We start from the raw sequence: 12,301 nt of genomic DNA, 5'->3' as shown, positions 1-12,301 counted from the left end.
GCAGCCACCCCCTCCTGCTTTGGGGCATCTCCCCTGGCTGCCCTGTGCACCTGAGATCTCCTTGAGCTTTGAAGTTTTAGACCCCCTCCAAAAATCAACTTCTCATGGGAGACACACAGGTAGATGTTGCTCATGGAGAACAGGGGCAGGGTAGATTTGGGATGTTATTCCTGAAAGGTGAAGAGATAAGAAGGAAAGAAAGAAGGGAGGGAGGGAGGAAACATCTCTCATGTTACTCCCCAAATCCTGCCATGCAGCTCCTGCAAATCCTTTAGAAGCCTCCAATAAATGGCTTTTCTCTGGCTCATCAGAGAGAGAGCAGCTGCTTTGCTCAGCTATGGCCAACAAAGGAAGATTTAATAGGTGAATAATTCTCAGATGCCAATGGGGTCAGATGCTAACAACAGCTTGGAAACAATTAGCCATGTATTCTAGGAGTGGCTCGTGCAGGTGGCCCTGTGTCAAGCACTCAGAGTTACAAGTGATTTGGGGTATAACCATGGAAATCCTGCTATAGACACTTCCCCTTGGGTATTTAAGGGAGATAGGGATGCTACATGATTCCTAATCAGTGCTATCACTCAGGCAGTTTTGTAATCCATTTCTGGGTAAAATGAGTTCTCATTTCCTGAGCAGTGAGTCACAAAACCTCCAGTTTTCCTCACTTTATTGTGATATCCATCAGAGAACCTGGAAGCGATCTCAGCTCTGCTTTTTCAGTGGAGGTAGCTTTCCATGGCACACACATCTGTCTCGCTGCGAACATCTGCAGAGTAACCTTTGCATTGGTGCCCTTTCATCATGACCCTACCCAGTTCCCTGTCCATAGGTGTCTATTTGGTTTGGGATTTCCTTTCACCGACGTTTCCCACCCGACATCTGTTGCGTGCACATCCATGTGCTTGCTGCTGTCTCCAGAAAACCTGCTCTCTCCTGACAGAGCCTCTTAAACCTGCTCCCCTTGTCCCTGCAGGCATGTTCAGCAACATCACCGACCTGTGCCAGCCTGAGGGGCCGGAGTCCCAGTGGAACCTCAGCGACATTGGCTGTGCCCCCCACACCGCCAGGGAGAACCACGAGGTTCTCCTCGTCATGTTCATCGCCCAGGCGCTGCTGGGCATCGGCGGCGTCCCCATCCAGCCCTTTGGGATCTCCTACATCGATGACTTCGCCAGCGAGCAGAACTCCCCCCTCTATTTGGGTAAGGCGGGGGACATTGGAGAAAGAGGGGAAACCAGAATTAGCCCTCTGTAGCAAGGCCAGATAGCACTTGTTTGCACTAATGAGAGCTTGCTCTAGCCCTTCTGCTCTATCCAGCACCGGGAAGGTTTCTCCAAATTAGTGGATTTGCTCCAAGCTTGGACAGACTGCAGACGCCAGTGCTGGGAAACGTGATTTAGGGGAGAGTTTGGGATTACTGGGATTTTTGGCCTGTGAGTGAAAGCCAGAGAGAGACACAACAACCGTGTCCAATGAAAAGGCTTCAACAAGGAGAAATGAAATAATCTCCTCCCTGTGTTCACAGAAGGCAGCTGTGGGCTTAAGATGCAGAAATTAAAACTTTGTTTAGGGATGGGGTAAATGGTAGGAAGCTAAATCAGGAGGACCGACCATCTGGGAGGTGGGCAAGCATCCTTCAGCGTACGGGGAGCTGGAGAACAGCTTGGGCAGCCTGCGAGGGATGTTCCAGAGTGGCGGGATGGATGAGATGGCCCTTGCAGGTCCTTCGAGCTCTTTTCCAGCTGCTGTCTGTGACAGCCTTTTGAACTGAACGGACCAGCAAGGGTGGCTCAAAAGCATGTCATTACCGTTAAGAAAGTGGAAGTACCACATCAAATTTTGCTCCAGTACGCGCTGGAGACCTTTTCAGCATATTTAAACAGATCATCTGTCAGATAGGAGTGGAATCCTCAACGTGTTTGATATCTTCATCAGTAATTCACATAGGAGAGTTTGCTGATAACTTTTATCTCCATTACCCTGTAATGAAGAGTCAGTAAACTGTGATACTGAAGAAAGTGATTCAGACAGCATGATGAGTTCCTTGAGCAACTTTGTGTTTCCCAGATTTATTATGTCAAGGGGCACATCTTGTTTCTGGGTGTATTTCAGCTTTTCTAAGAGGCTGGAGAAAAGTAGCAGTAAAAATCTGAGTTTTGCAAAACCTTTCCTGCAAAGGGAGCCCGGGAAGCACGGGGTTGTTATTGCCATAGATAGGATAGATCCCCATAGGAGACAGACCAGAAAGCTGCTGGGGAAACAGCCCACACTGGAGGCAGGTGTTGTGGACCCTGGTCCTGCCTTGAGCCACCTCGTGTCTCTTGTGGTCCCTTCATGTGTGGCTGAGCCCCTCTCTGCTCTGATCTCTACAGGCATCTTGTTCTCCGTGACTGTCATCGGGCCGGGGGTGGCCTTCATGCTGGGCTCTGCCATGCTGCGTTTTTACGTCGACATCGACAAAGTCACCGAAGGTGAGTGAAGGCACCCCTGGAGAGCTGTTCATCACCCTCCGTGCTGCGTCCCAGTGACTGAGCCAACAGCAGTCCAGCCCCTTGCTGGGCAGCCTGACCCTCAGGGGCTGAGGGTGCAACCCATAGGGCATATTCTGGCTCTCTTTGCTTGTTGTCTCGCCTGGCAAATCGCTTCCAGCACCCAGGGATGCTCTGGAACAGGTCTCATCAAATCTGGGGTGGATGCCCCAGATGCCCCAGATGTGTGTGTCCTTCCCATCCAACCTGAGTTGCTGGAATCCTGTATTTAATCATTGCTTTCTCCTCCTTCAGACCTGAGGGTCATAGAATCATAGAATATCCCGAGTTGGAAGGGACCCAAAAGGATCTCTCAGCCCTGGGTTGCTGCCAGGTCTGGTTAGGGGGATGGTCATTTTCACTGTGCTTTTAGAGCAGACCTCATTTTCACTCTTCTACAATTTTTATGCCATATGCCAGAAAGAACAGTGGGAGCATCTTGCCTCCAACCAGCACTGGGGAGGAGGGGGGATGTGGAGGACAAGCAAAAACCAGAGAGAAACATGAAAGAGAAAGATGAAGGGGAGAAATAAGAGGCAAGGAGTGGAGAATGGGTACCAGGACTCAGATGGGAATAAGCAGAGGGAAAGGTAGGATGGGAGGAAGGTGATAATAAGTAAAAGAGAAAAGCCAGGTAGTTCAGAAGAGGAGCATGAAAGGGATTTCCTTTACAAGCTTTATCTCTCCCTGAACCATGTTACCAAGACATTTTGTAGTCATCTCCTTTTTTGGCTGCTGTTGAAAGCTGGTCTGGAGCACAAGTGGATCTTTCCCAGCTATTATCAGAGCAGACACACATTATACAGCATATCCTCACGTGAGGAAGAGAACAACTGACAGGCTCCTTTGGGTGGTGACCAGAGCACCAGCGCAGAGGGTGGATGAACAGTGGGTGCTGGTGCTGCAGGTGAAGCTTTGGCTCCTTCTTGGAGCCTCAAGCTCATTCCTGCTCATGGATTCCACCAGAGGTTTCTTCACCTGGACTTTGTCACTGTATGTTTTTATGATTTTATATTTTTATGATGTTTACAAAGTAAGAACATGGTTTACAATGCCTCCTCCTATCAGAAAACCTCCAAGCTTATTACTGCAGTAATACATCCTCCTCACTGGCTGGTCAACCTCAGAGAGGTCTCTGGAGTCCAGACAAGTGAAGACTCCTGGCCATGAACCCCAGATGCACTAAGGAAATCTGTGCTAGGGAAAGCAAACTTACTATAAGGCATGATCTTTCACTTATCCCTTGCCACCCTTACAAAGTTGCCTGGGACTGTGCCATGCTTTTCACTGCAAGCTCACCACCACACCTGTACGCTGTATCTCTGCAGAGATGATGGATGAGCTCTCCCCAGGCCACATGCAGCAGCAGGGAGTGGGATTCCTTCTCCTGTTGAGCTGACAGCAGGAAACCAGGATGGACTTCATCTAGATCCTCTAGAATCATATATATCAGCCTCTGAAGGGTGAAGAAGTGGGAAGCTCTACAACATCCTTGTCCCAGTTACTCCCATCCAAAGGGCTGAGTGAGGTTTTAGACACGCTGGTGACACTGAAAAATGAACTGAGATTTAGCAGCATGCCATGACCCAGGTGCAAATGCTGCTCAGGCCCCAAAACTGATGATCCTCAGGTTGGGAGCCACTGCTATGGAGCACACGGATGTCCTGGGTGTCTGGGGCCACCCAGCAACATCCCTTTGGGGTCCCTCTGGTCATCCTTGACTAAAAGCTGTTCTATCCATTTGCGTTGCAGATGAGGTCCAGCTCACGAACAGGGACCCGCGGTGGGTCGGCGCCTGGTGGCTTGGCTTCCTGGTGGCAGCCAGTCTTGTGGCCGTGTCTGCAGTGCCCTACTTCTTCTTCCCACGGGAAATGCCAAAAGAGGTAGGAGAGGTGTTGCGGGTTGCCCTTGTGGCATTGCACTCAAATACAGCGTTCCTCAAAGTCAGCTGTGAGCTGTGCTTTGGTCTCATCTCTGGGATGTGATAATTGCATGGTGGCACACCAAAATAGCACAGAAGTGTAGGAATGTTCAGCACCAGGCAAACCCAATGCAGATGGACGTCCTGCCTTCTCCTGGCCCACATGGAGATGGGACTCCCCACTTCCCTGGGGAAGCAATGGTCCTGCTCCTTCTGCCTTGTCTCGTTTGGGAGCTGGTGGCAGCTGTTGCACTGCTGGCCCTTGTTTCCCTTCAGGAGGATCACATGTGCCTGAGGAGGATATCAGTCCCATTTCATAGGAAATATGAATAGTGCATATAGGACACCAGCCTTTCCTTAGAAGTGGGTTGTGCCAGGGGGTGTTTGAAATACTGAGGCTGGTGGATAGTTTGTTTCATTTCCACCGCAAAAAACAAAACAAAACAAACTACAACCCTTTTCAACACTCACTTGTCCATGGGGCTCCACCATCCAGCTTTGCCCATCACCTCTGTGTTTTCTACCAGGGTCTTGATCTCTTTGGAGTCCTGCTGAGTGTGTTAGGGCTTGTGCCAGCACGCGAAATGGCTCGTGAGCTTCCCAAGCGCTTTGCTGGCTGCGGGTCCTGCCTTTCTGGCAAATGGCATGTTGTGGAGAATAATTCAAAACAAATTGTTGTTCTAGAGAAGCCTTCTCTTTGCAGGGAGGCTTTGAATGCTGTTGGTTATTGGAGTTCCTTGGATGCGCTTAGCTGGTGCAACTGTGTTCCTCTCGATGTCTTGGCCATGCTCCAGCCTGTCTAATTGCCTTTCACATATCTTTTATTTTGGAACACTGTCAAACTTTCTTGTCTAAACAAGTACATGCACTGCCTGGTGCACAATAATTCCTCATTTCTCTGAAATTTCTGCAGTGATGAGCGATTCTTATAAAGATTTAAGGTTCACCTACTTTGTACAATGCAACCTGTTGTACCGTTTGCACTTCTGGGGAATACGGTGATCCACCCCTGGGTTTTACACGCGGTCAGGTTCCTCTAACAGCTGCAGTCCTGCGAGGTAACGGGGTGGAAAATCATCCTTTGCAGGATGAGGGTGACACTGAATGCAATGGGCCTGATTTATCCTTGTGAAGCTTGGTTCACTTTAAAATCGTTACGGATGATCTATATTAGCAGAACCTGCTCGGTGTGCAATAGGGGTGTACTCCTTATTGGCAGAAAGGTTCTTTATTAGGGCTGCTGAGAATATTAATTTCATGGATGGCTCTTGGGGGAAAATAACGTGCTTCATACTAAACCAACTGTACTTTTACAAGTGCTGCACTCTGATCAGTGTGATCAGTTTTTCGGAGTTTTCCAGAGATTGGCTGGATAGTGATATAGAAAACAAACAAACAACAAACAAAAACAACAACAAAACCAGCAGGACATCCACTCACTCTACTGGCTGCTAACTGTAAGGGATGCTCCCACGTGGCTGAGCATCCATTTATCTCTTTGTAGCCCAGGTTTTACTTGAATTTCTCCTCATTTTACCATTTCCCCCAGAAAGCCTTTGAAAACTGCTTAGAGTTTAAAAAGATATATAAAGAAATACTCTAAGTGATGGCAAAGTTCTGCCTCCCTCTTGCAGGGTGGGCAATGCCAGGGCCTGGTGAACCCAGCAGCTGGGCTTGTGCCCATCCCATCAGGGTCTCAGCATTGCCAGCAGCAGCAAAGGGTTCTGCTTTAAAAAAATGCTTTTTTAGAAACTTTCCCAGAAGCTGTTGTGGGTAAAACCTCTATCTGCTGTGGAAGCGTTCAGAGCTCTGTAGGAATTCTGCATTTGCATGGGAGATTTTCTGGAGTTATTGCAGAAAAAAATAATAATATTGTTTTCACTTGCTTGCCCCTGCAATAAAGGTAAAACACGATCACTTTTTTGTCGCAAAGGGCAGCCACCTTTCCTCCCCAGTGAGCTGGAGGCAGCAGCATTTCTAAGGCCACCCAATTACTACACTCATCATTGAGCTCATTAGAGAAACACTTCCCCTACAACAGAGCATCAGCCGGGGATGTACTGCAGGAAGGATGGGCAGAGATGGGAAGAAATTTGTCACGGAAAGGAAACGTGTGTCTCCAGGCAAAGGTTGATGCTAATAAAGCATTGACCCCAGGTTTGCCTTTGTCTGCCCCAACTGGAACAGCTTTGCCAGTTGTGTGGGACTTGCAAGCATTTGAAGGCATCAGCTTGGACTTTTCCCCATGTTTGCAAAGCCCCGGCACAATATCTCACCCACAGCCAATGCATCCAGGCACGGCAGCCGTGATAAAACATGGGAAAAGCACAGCTCTGCTCTGCCAAAGGTGAAGCCCAGGGGTTTCTGCACCACCTGTTGTGGGCTTCATTTTTCAGAGGCCAGAAGGGAACCTCAAACCCCCGGCCAGGCTGTCCTTGCACCGCTTGCTGCCTGCAGACTGTGCACGTGGCTGTAGATGATGAAACTGCCTGGGAGCAAGCTGCTGGTACCTTTCCCCATGGCAGAGCCCACCAAGCAAGATCACCGTAGCAAAGGCTGGCCCGTGGCTCTGTCCTTCTGGCTGCTGAAAGTGCTAATTCTCTTCTCTGATTCCCATCCCACCTTCATTTTCCTTTCTCTCTCCTGGCTCACTCGTTGTATCTCAGCTCAGCTCTTGGTGGTCTCTCCAAACCAAGGTCTCTGTCCTCCTCAGTGGGCATCATCCAGCAAACTGGATAACTCTGTCTTTTTGGAGATTTATTTGTCTCTTCCCATCAGCCAAGATCTATATTATTTATTCTACAACCACATTTCAGCTTTGGCTTTACTTTACAGCTTCTTTCTTTGAAGTTCCTGCAATGACTTTTGCACTTCACATGAACACGTTTTGCACTTAATGTGAACAGAGTTCAGTCTTTTGATCTTTCCTCTCATAAATCAACCACTGCATACCCCTCTCTTGATCTTTTCTCATAAATCAATCACTCCAGACCCCTCTTTTGACCTTTTCTCACAAATCAATCACTCCAGACTCCAAACATTTTTGTTCCTCTGCTTTGAAACTCGTCAGCAAGTTTCTAGCACCAAAATATCCTGAATAACACGACTTGAGGACAATCACAGCAAAGCTATAAAGTTGTCAGGATCTCGGGTGGAGGATAAGAGGAACAGGCTTTTATTGGACAAACTGCTTCCAGTCAAAACCAGTTTTTTCCTAATAATTCCAGTTTAATGCCGTCTCCATGATCCTGAACCGTTTCTCAGGGTTTTGTCCTGGACTGTGGGGAACTACAGCCTTTGAGTATTTTCCTGCGCAGCCAGTTTGCTCAGTGCTCTGTCATCTATACCTGGGTTCGATGAGGGAAAAGTGCCATATGGAGCACCCTGAACAAAAGCAGAGGCATTACCCTTGTTCAGTACATCTGGCGTGCAAGACCTGTCTTGCACACTCCATTATCTGCCTGTTTGGGTTTCGTTTTGTGGCTCCAAAGCCATCACGCAAAGCCAACCATCTCCCAGGCACAGTGAGAAGGGGGTGGCTGGCGCTGCCTCGCCGCCCTGACAAAGCCTCCCCTGCAATGCCAGCACACATTAAATGCAAACGGAGGCTTTGTGAGACAGCTCAGGTGGTTTTATGGGAAGCAGGTCGACACGTCCCTGTTGTGTCCAAGCCCTGGCAATTCTGGTTTACTGTCACTCAGTCCCCATCAGATAATGGTCCATTACACCAGTGCTCACCCCCAGACCTCCGAGAACACAGTTCCAGAAACTTGCACCCTTGTGTGTTCCATGGCTGCACCATACGTTTCTGTGGAGATGGACCCGAGCTATTTGTTGTTGTCCTCATTTCCAGACGTGCAGCTGAAATTCCTGTTTTTCAGCCCTAAAGTACATGGCTATGCTCTTTGCACAGAGTTAGGTGTGGTTTCTGTTATTGCAGCCCTCTAGTTGCCTAGGTTTTCCTGCTTGGTATACCAGCCCCTCCTGTATGCACAATTCCCATCTGCCTTCTCCTCTGAAGATGAAGTATGACAAGTCTTCTTACTGTGCTAAGGGGATTGCTGAAAATAGCTGGGGATTCTGCACTGAACCACTAAGGAAGCCACTGGCACCTCACAGCAGCTCAGTCCATCCCTCTGGGATGCTCTGTCCTCTTCTCCTATTTAGCAATGTTGTGTTTAGTCTCCAAGTTTTCACGTTTTCCAGTTTAACTCTTGTTTTCCCATATGGTGCTGCACAGAGAGACTAGACCTACTGGGTTCCCTTTGCTTATTTAAACACGGGTGCTGTTGAAGAGGGAGAGCAGGCTGCTGAGATCCATCCACCCTAACCCAAGGTTGCCCATCCAGATGGGGACACGGGGATGCAAACCAGAAGAGATGAATGGGTTCACATCTCTTTCGTGTTGGGTCCTTCTTCATCAAGGCTTCACATATGGTGCTTTGGCTTGGAGAAGTGCAAAGACAAGGCTAAAAGGAAGCACAAACATGAAAAGAACCATGCCTCTACGTCACAGGAAAGCCACCAAAGGGAACCTCACGGTACAGCTGAAGACCACTCAGTGTACATCCGTGCAAACTCCATCTAACTCAGCAAATCCAGTGCATTTATGTTTATGGGCTGCTCAGCTCCACAGACAGCTTCACTGTGCTCCGTGGTTTCTGTTCAGGACCCACCACTTGTGTTCTCCTGCTAGAGGTGGATGGAGGCACCGTCCTGCTGCCAGCAGGTCCATCGCCTGGAAGACAGGGTGGAGAGGATGGAAATGGCCAATGGATTAAATCCTTTGCAGAATGGAGAAGCAGATTTTGGGGGACATTTCATTGTGGGGCTGAAGGGATGTGAAATGTAGGAGTGCTCAGGGCATGCAGCAACACAATGGCTCTGTGGTGGCCCCCAAAGTGCATCTCCTGGGATTTTGACTCTGTCTCTAGGGCAGATGAGTCCCCTGTTGATCATCTCTCCAGGTTTTGCTTTTAATTACCCCCAGATAGTTTGAGGAGATGCTTGGGGACAGAAGGGAGCACCAAGATGGACCTTCAGCCGCAATCTGGAGACCTCTGTGGCAGAGCAGAGGGTTAGGAAGTCACCCCCGTCTCCCATGGATAAACCCATCCATCTAGGCAGCACCTCATGCCATGGGGAATGTAGCTGGCAGATCCAGGACAGCAGCCTGCAGACTGCATCAACTTGTTTCATCCCAAAAAGCACCTGCTGCATGGTGGCAGCAGCAGGGAGTGCATGGAGAAACCTTGAAAATGTGTCCTGGCTACAGACGTCCGCAGGAGCTTGGGATGACATTGCTTGGCGAGGTTTGGGAATGTCTGCCCTCAAGTCCTGAAGCAGAAGGTCCGTGATGAGGAGACGTTCCCACAGGTAGAACACAGCCAGCACCGCCCTGAAGATGCCCCATGGGCACTGGTGCTGCTCTGGGCCTTGCAAGGGGATTGTACAGGTGAGCCCAGACCTGCAAGGAGCTGACAGCCTCCTGTCCTGCTGGCTGGGAGCTCCCCAGCCCGCCGAGGGTACCTGCAGGGTGCAGACAGCCGACAGCTCTGCCTGGCGGTGGCCTCAGACTCTGTGTGAACTTCCCAGGTCCCATGTGTTGGGGTGGCAGTGACTCGCCCCTTCTGTGCAGCAGGGACATTGTGCAACAGTTCTGGGGAGAGGAAGTGAAAATAACTTCTTCAGTTTCTGTCTTGGGACAAATTGTCCTCATTTATTCGAACCCTCCCACATTGATCCAGCAGTGACCTGGCATGCTCCCAGGGCACACGGAAAGCCAAAAGGAAAATATCCCACAGGGAACTCTTAGAAGTTTGCTCCTCTTTGTGTTACTGCCTGTTGGAGAATGGTTAAAGAGCTGGGGTGGGGAAATCAAAGGGTTTATCGGAAAGCTTTGTCCTCAGTGCCACGGGGCTGTGGTGCTCTGAGGCTTCCCTGTTAAAGCCCCCAGAGCATTGGCAAAAGCAGCTTGGAAAGACAATCTGGGGAGCATCTGGAGGCCAAGTAGCACTGGCATGCAGGTGCCTGCCTTACTGGAACAGATTGGTCTCAATGGTCAGATTTTCTCCAGGGAGCTTTAAAGACAGGCACAAACGGCAGCTAAAAATAGCCAGTTTTGCCTGAGCGAGGCTGTGGGCTGGCTATTTTAACACGCTAGGAAACAGGGGCCCTGGTGGGACCCACATGCGCTGGAAGAGGCATAAAGGAGCGTTTGTAGGGAGCACGACCTTGTCAGGAGGGAAATTAGTCCTTTTTCGGTCTATGAGGTTTTGCATTTTGTTTGTTTAATACAAAAATGGGTTCACTGACCTTGTTTTTCACTGAGCCTGGAGCACGAGGTTCTGCACAGCCAGAGGGGAACTCTGCAGAATCCCCAAATCAAGCAAAGAAAATTTCTCTGTCACAGAGCAGGTCACTTATCCCTTCTTCCTGTGGTGTACATGAATTAAACCATGCTGCCATTGTCGCAGGTGCAATAGCCAGGATCCCGGCTCACAGGCGAGCCACCTTCATCCGCCTTTCCTGCAGAGCAGGTCCTGCTCCTCCCCTGGCTCCCAGCCCTGCTCCATTGTAGCTGATTTATTCATGTCTGTGCTTGGAAGTGGAGGATTTCCCCCACTCAAGGTCAGGCTGGGGATGCTCTTCCTAATGCAAAGCCCGGTGCTTGAGGCGCTGCAGGAAGGGATCTGCTCTGGGAGGCTCTGCTCAAGCACAGGTTGGACCAGACGATCTCCAGAGGTGCCTCCAATGTCAAACATGATCCAGATGTGATCATAGCCCCGCAGCCTGACGCTGGGGGCACCCCTGGGTGCCACCGCTCGCCCCCTGCCCCAGCAGGGCCCCGCGGAGCCGCTCGCCCAGCCCCACGTCCCGGCGGCTGCTGGAGACCCCGCGGAGGAGCCCCCAGCCCCTCTCCGGGCAGCCTGTGCCAGGGCTCCGGCGCCCGCCCGGCACAGCAGTGCTGCCTGGGGCCCAGAGGGCACCTCCCGGGCTCCAGGCTGGGCCCGGGGCCTCTGCTCCTGGCCCTGGGCACCCCTGGCGAGAGCCCGGCTCCGGCCTCTGCGCAGCTCCCCGCAGGCCCCGGCAGCCGCGGGGGAGCTCCCCCGGAGCCTCCTCCTCTCCGGGCCGAGCAGCCCCAGCTCTCACAGCCTCTCCTCACGGCAGAGGTGCTCCAGGCCCCCAGCTGGCTCCCAGCAGCTCAGTGCCCACCAGGCCCCAGGACACACATCTTGGGGGGACTCTGCAGGCTAGGAGCCTCCCAAACATCTGCTTTGGCTGGTGCTTCCTCGGGGTCCCAAATAAGGTCTCCCCAAAACCAGCGTGCCTCCTCCACCCCCCCCGAATGTATCCAGAGAGCGTTAGATAAAAAAGGATTGCAAAAACCAGGAATGCGGTGCGGGCCCCTTCATTGAACCCTCCAAGGAACAATGCTGAAAAATCCAAGCACGCGGGCGTTTTGCAAGGCGCTTCCCACACTCATTTGTTTTCGTTTGACAAGACGCTGCCGCAGACGGCCGGGAAGCGACGCACAACCGAGTGGTGCTATTTCACCTGCCGACTCTGGTGTGCCAAACCACCAGCACAGAGTAATGCTAAAATCCCCAGCTGCAGGAGCGCAGCGTGCCGGTGCCCAGTGAGTGGGCAGGATTTACCCCGTTCCCTCCGCCGCTTGCTTTCCCAGCATCCAAACATGCCTGCTTCACCCTGCAGGAATGCATTTCCCGATCCATTCAGGCAGCGGAAATGTATTGCGGGGCCACGCCGCTGTGGGGAGAGGAGTTTGCCTTCTCCTCGAGGGCTTTGCTTCGCGCACAGAGAGCAGCTGCTGCTCGGTGCTAAGGCAGCA

At 51.0% G+C, this 12,301-nt stretch overlaps 1 protein-coding gene across 2 annotated transcripts in view; it reads left to right on the top strand.

Moving 5' to 3' along the window:
• SLCO2B1 (solute carrier organic anion transporter family member 2B1) overlaps positions 1 to 12,301 on the top strand; it is a 53,017-nt gene that overhangs the window by 22,485 nt on the left and 18,231 nt on the right. For both annotated transcript variants that reach the window (XM_035571342.2, XM_050714913.1), the window contains exons 5-7: positions 974 to 1,201; positions 2,373 to 2,471; positions 4,281 to 4,411. In XM_035571342.2, coding sequence (XP_035427235.1) covers positions 974 to 1,201; positions 2,373 to 2,471; positions 4,281 to 4,411 — 458 coding nt within the window. The remainder of the gene's footprint in view (positions 1 to 973; positions 1,202 to 2,372; positions 2,472 to 4,280; positions 4,412 to 12,301) is intronic.

This window comes from Cygnus atratus, chromosome 1 (assembly GCF_013377495.2).
Source record: "Cygnus atratus isolate AKBS03 ecotype Queensland, Australia chromosome 1, CAtr_DNAZoo_HiC_assembly, whole genome shotgun sequence".
In the NCBI taxonomy this organism is placed as follows: Eukaryota; Metazoa; Chordata; class Aves; order Anseriformes; family Anatidae; genus Cygnus; species Cygnus atratus.
Note: the sequence above shows the minus strand (reverse complement) of the source record. Positions and strands in the feature narration are given on the sequence as shown.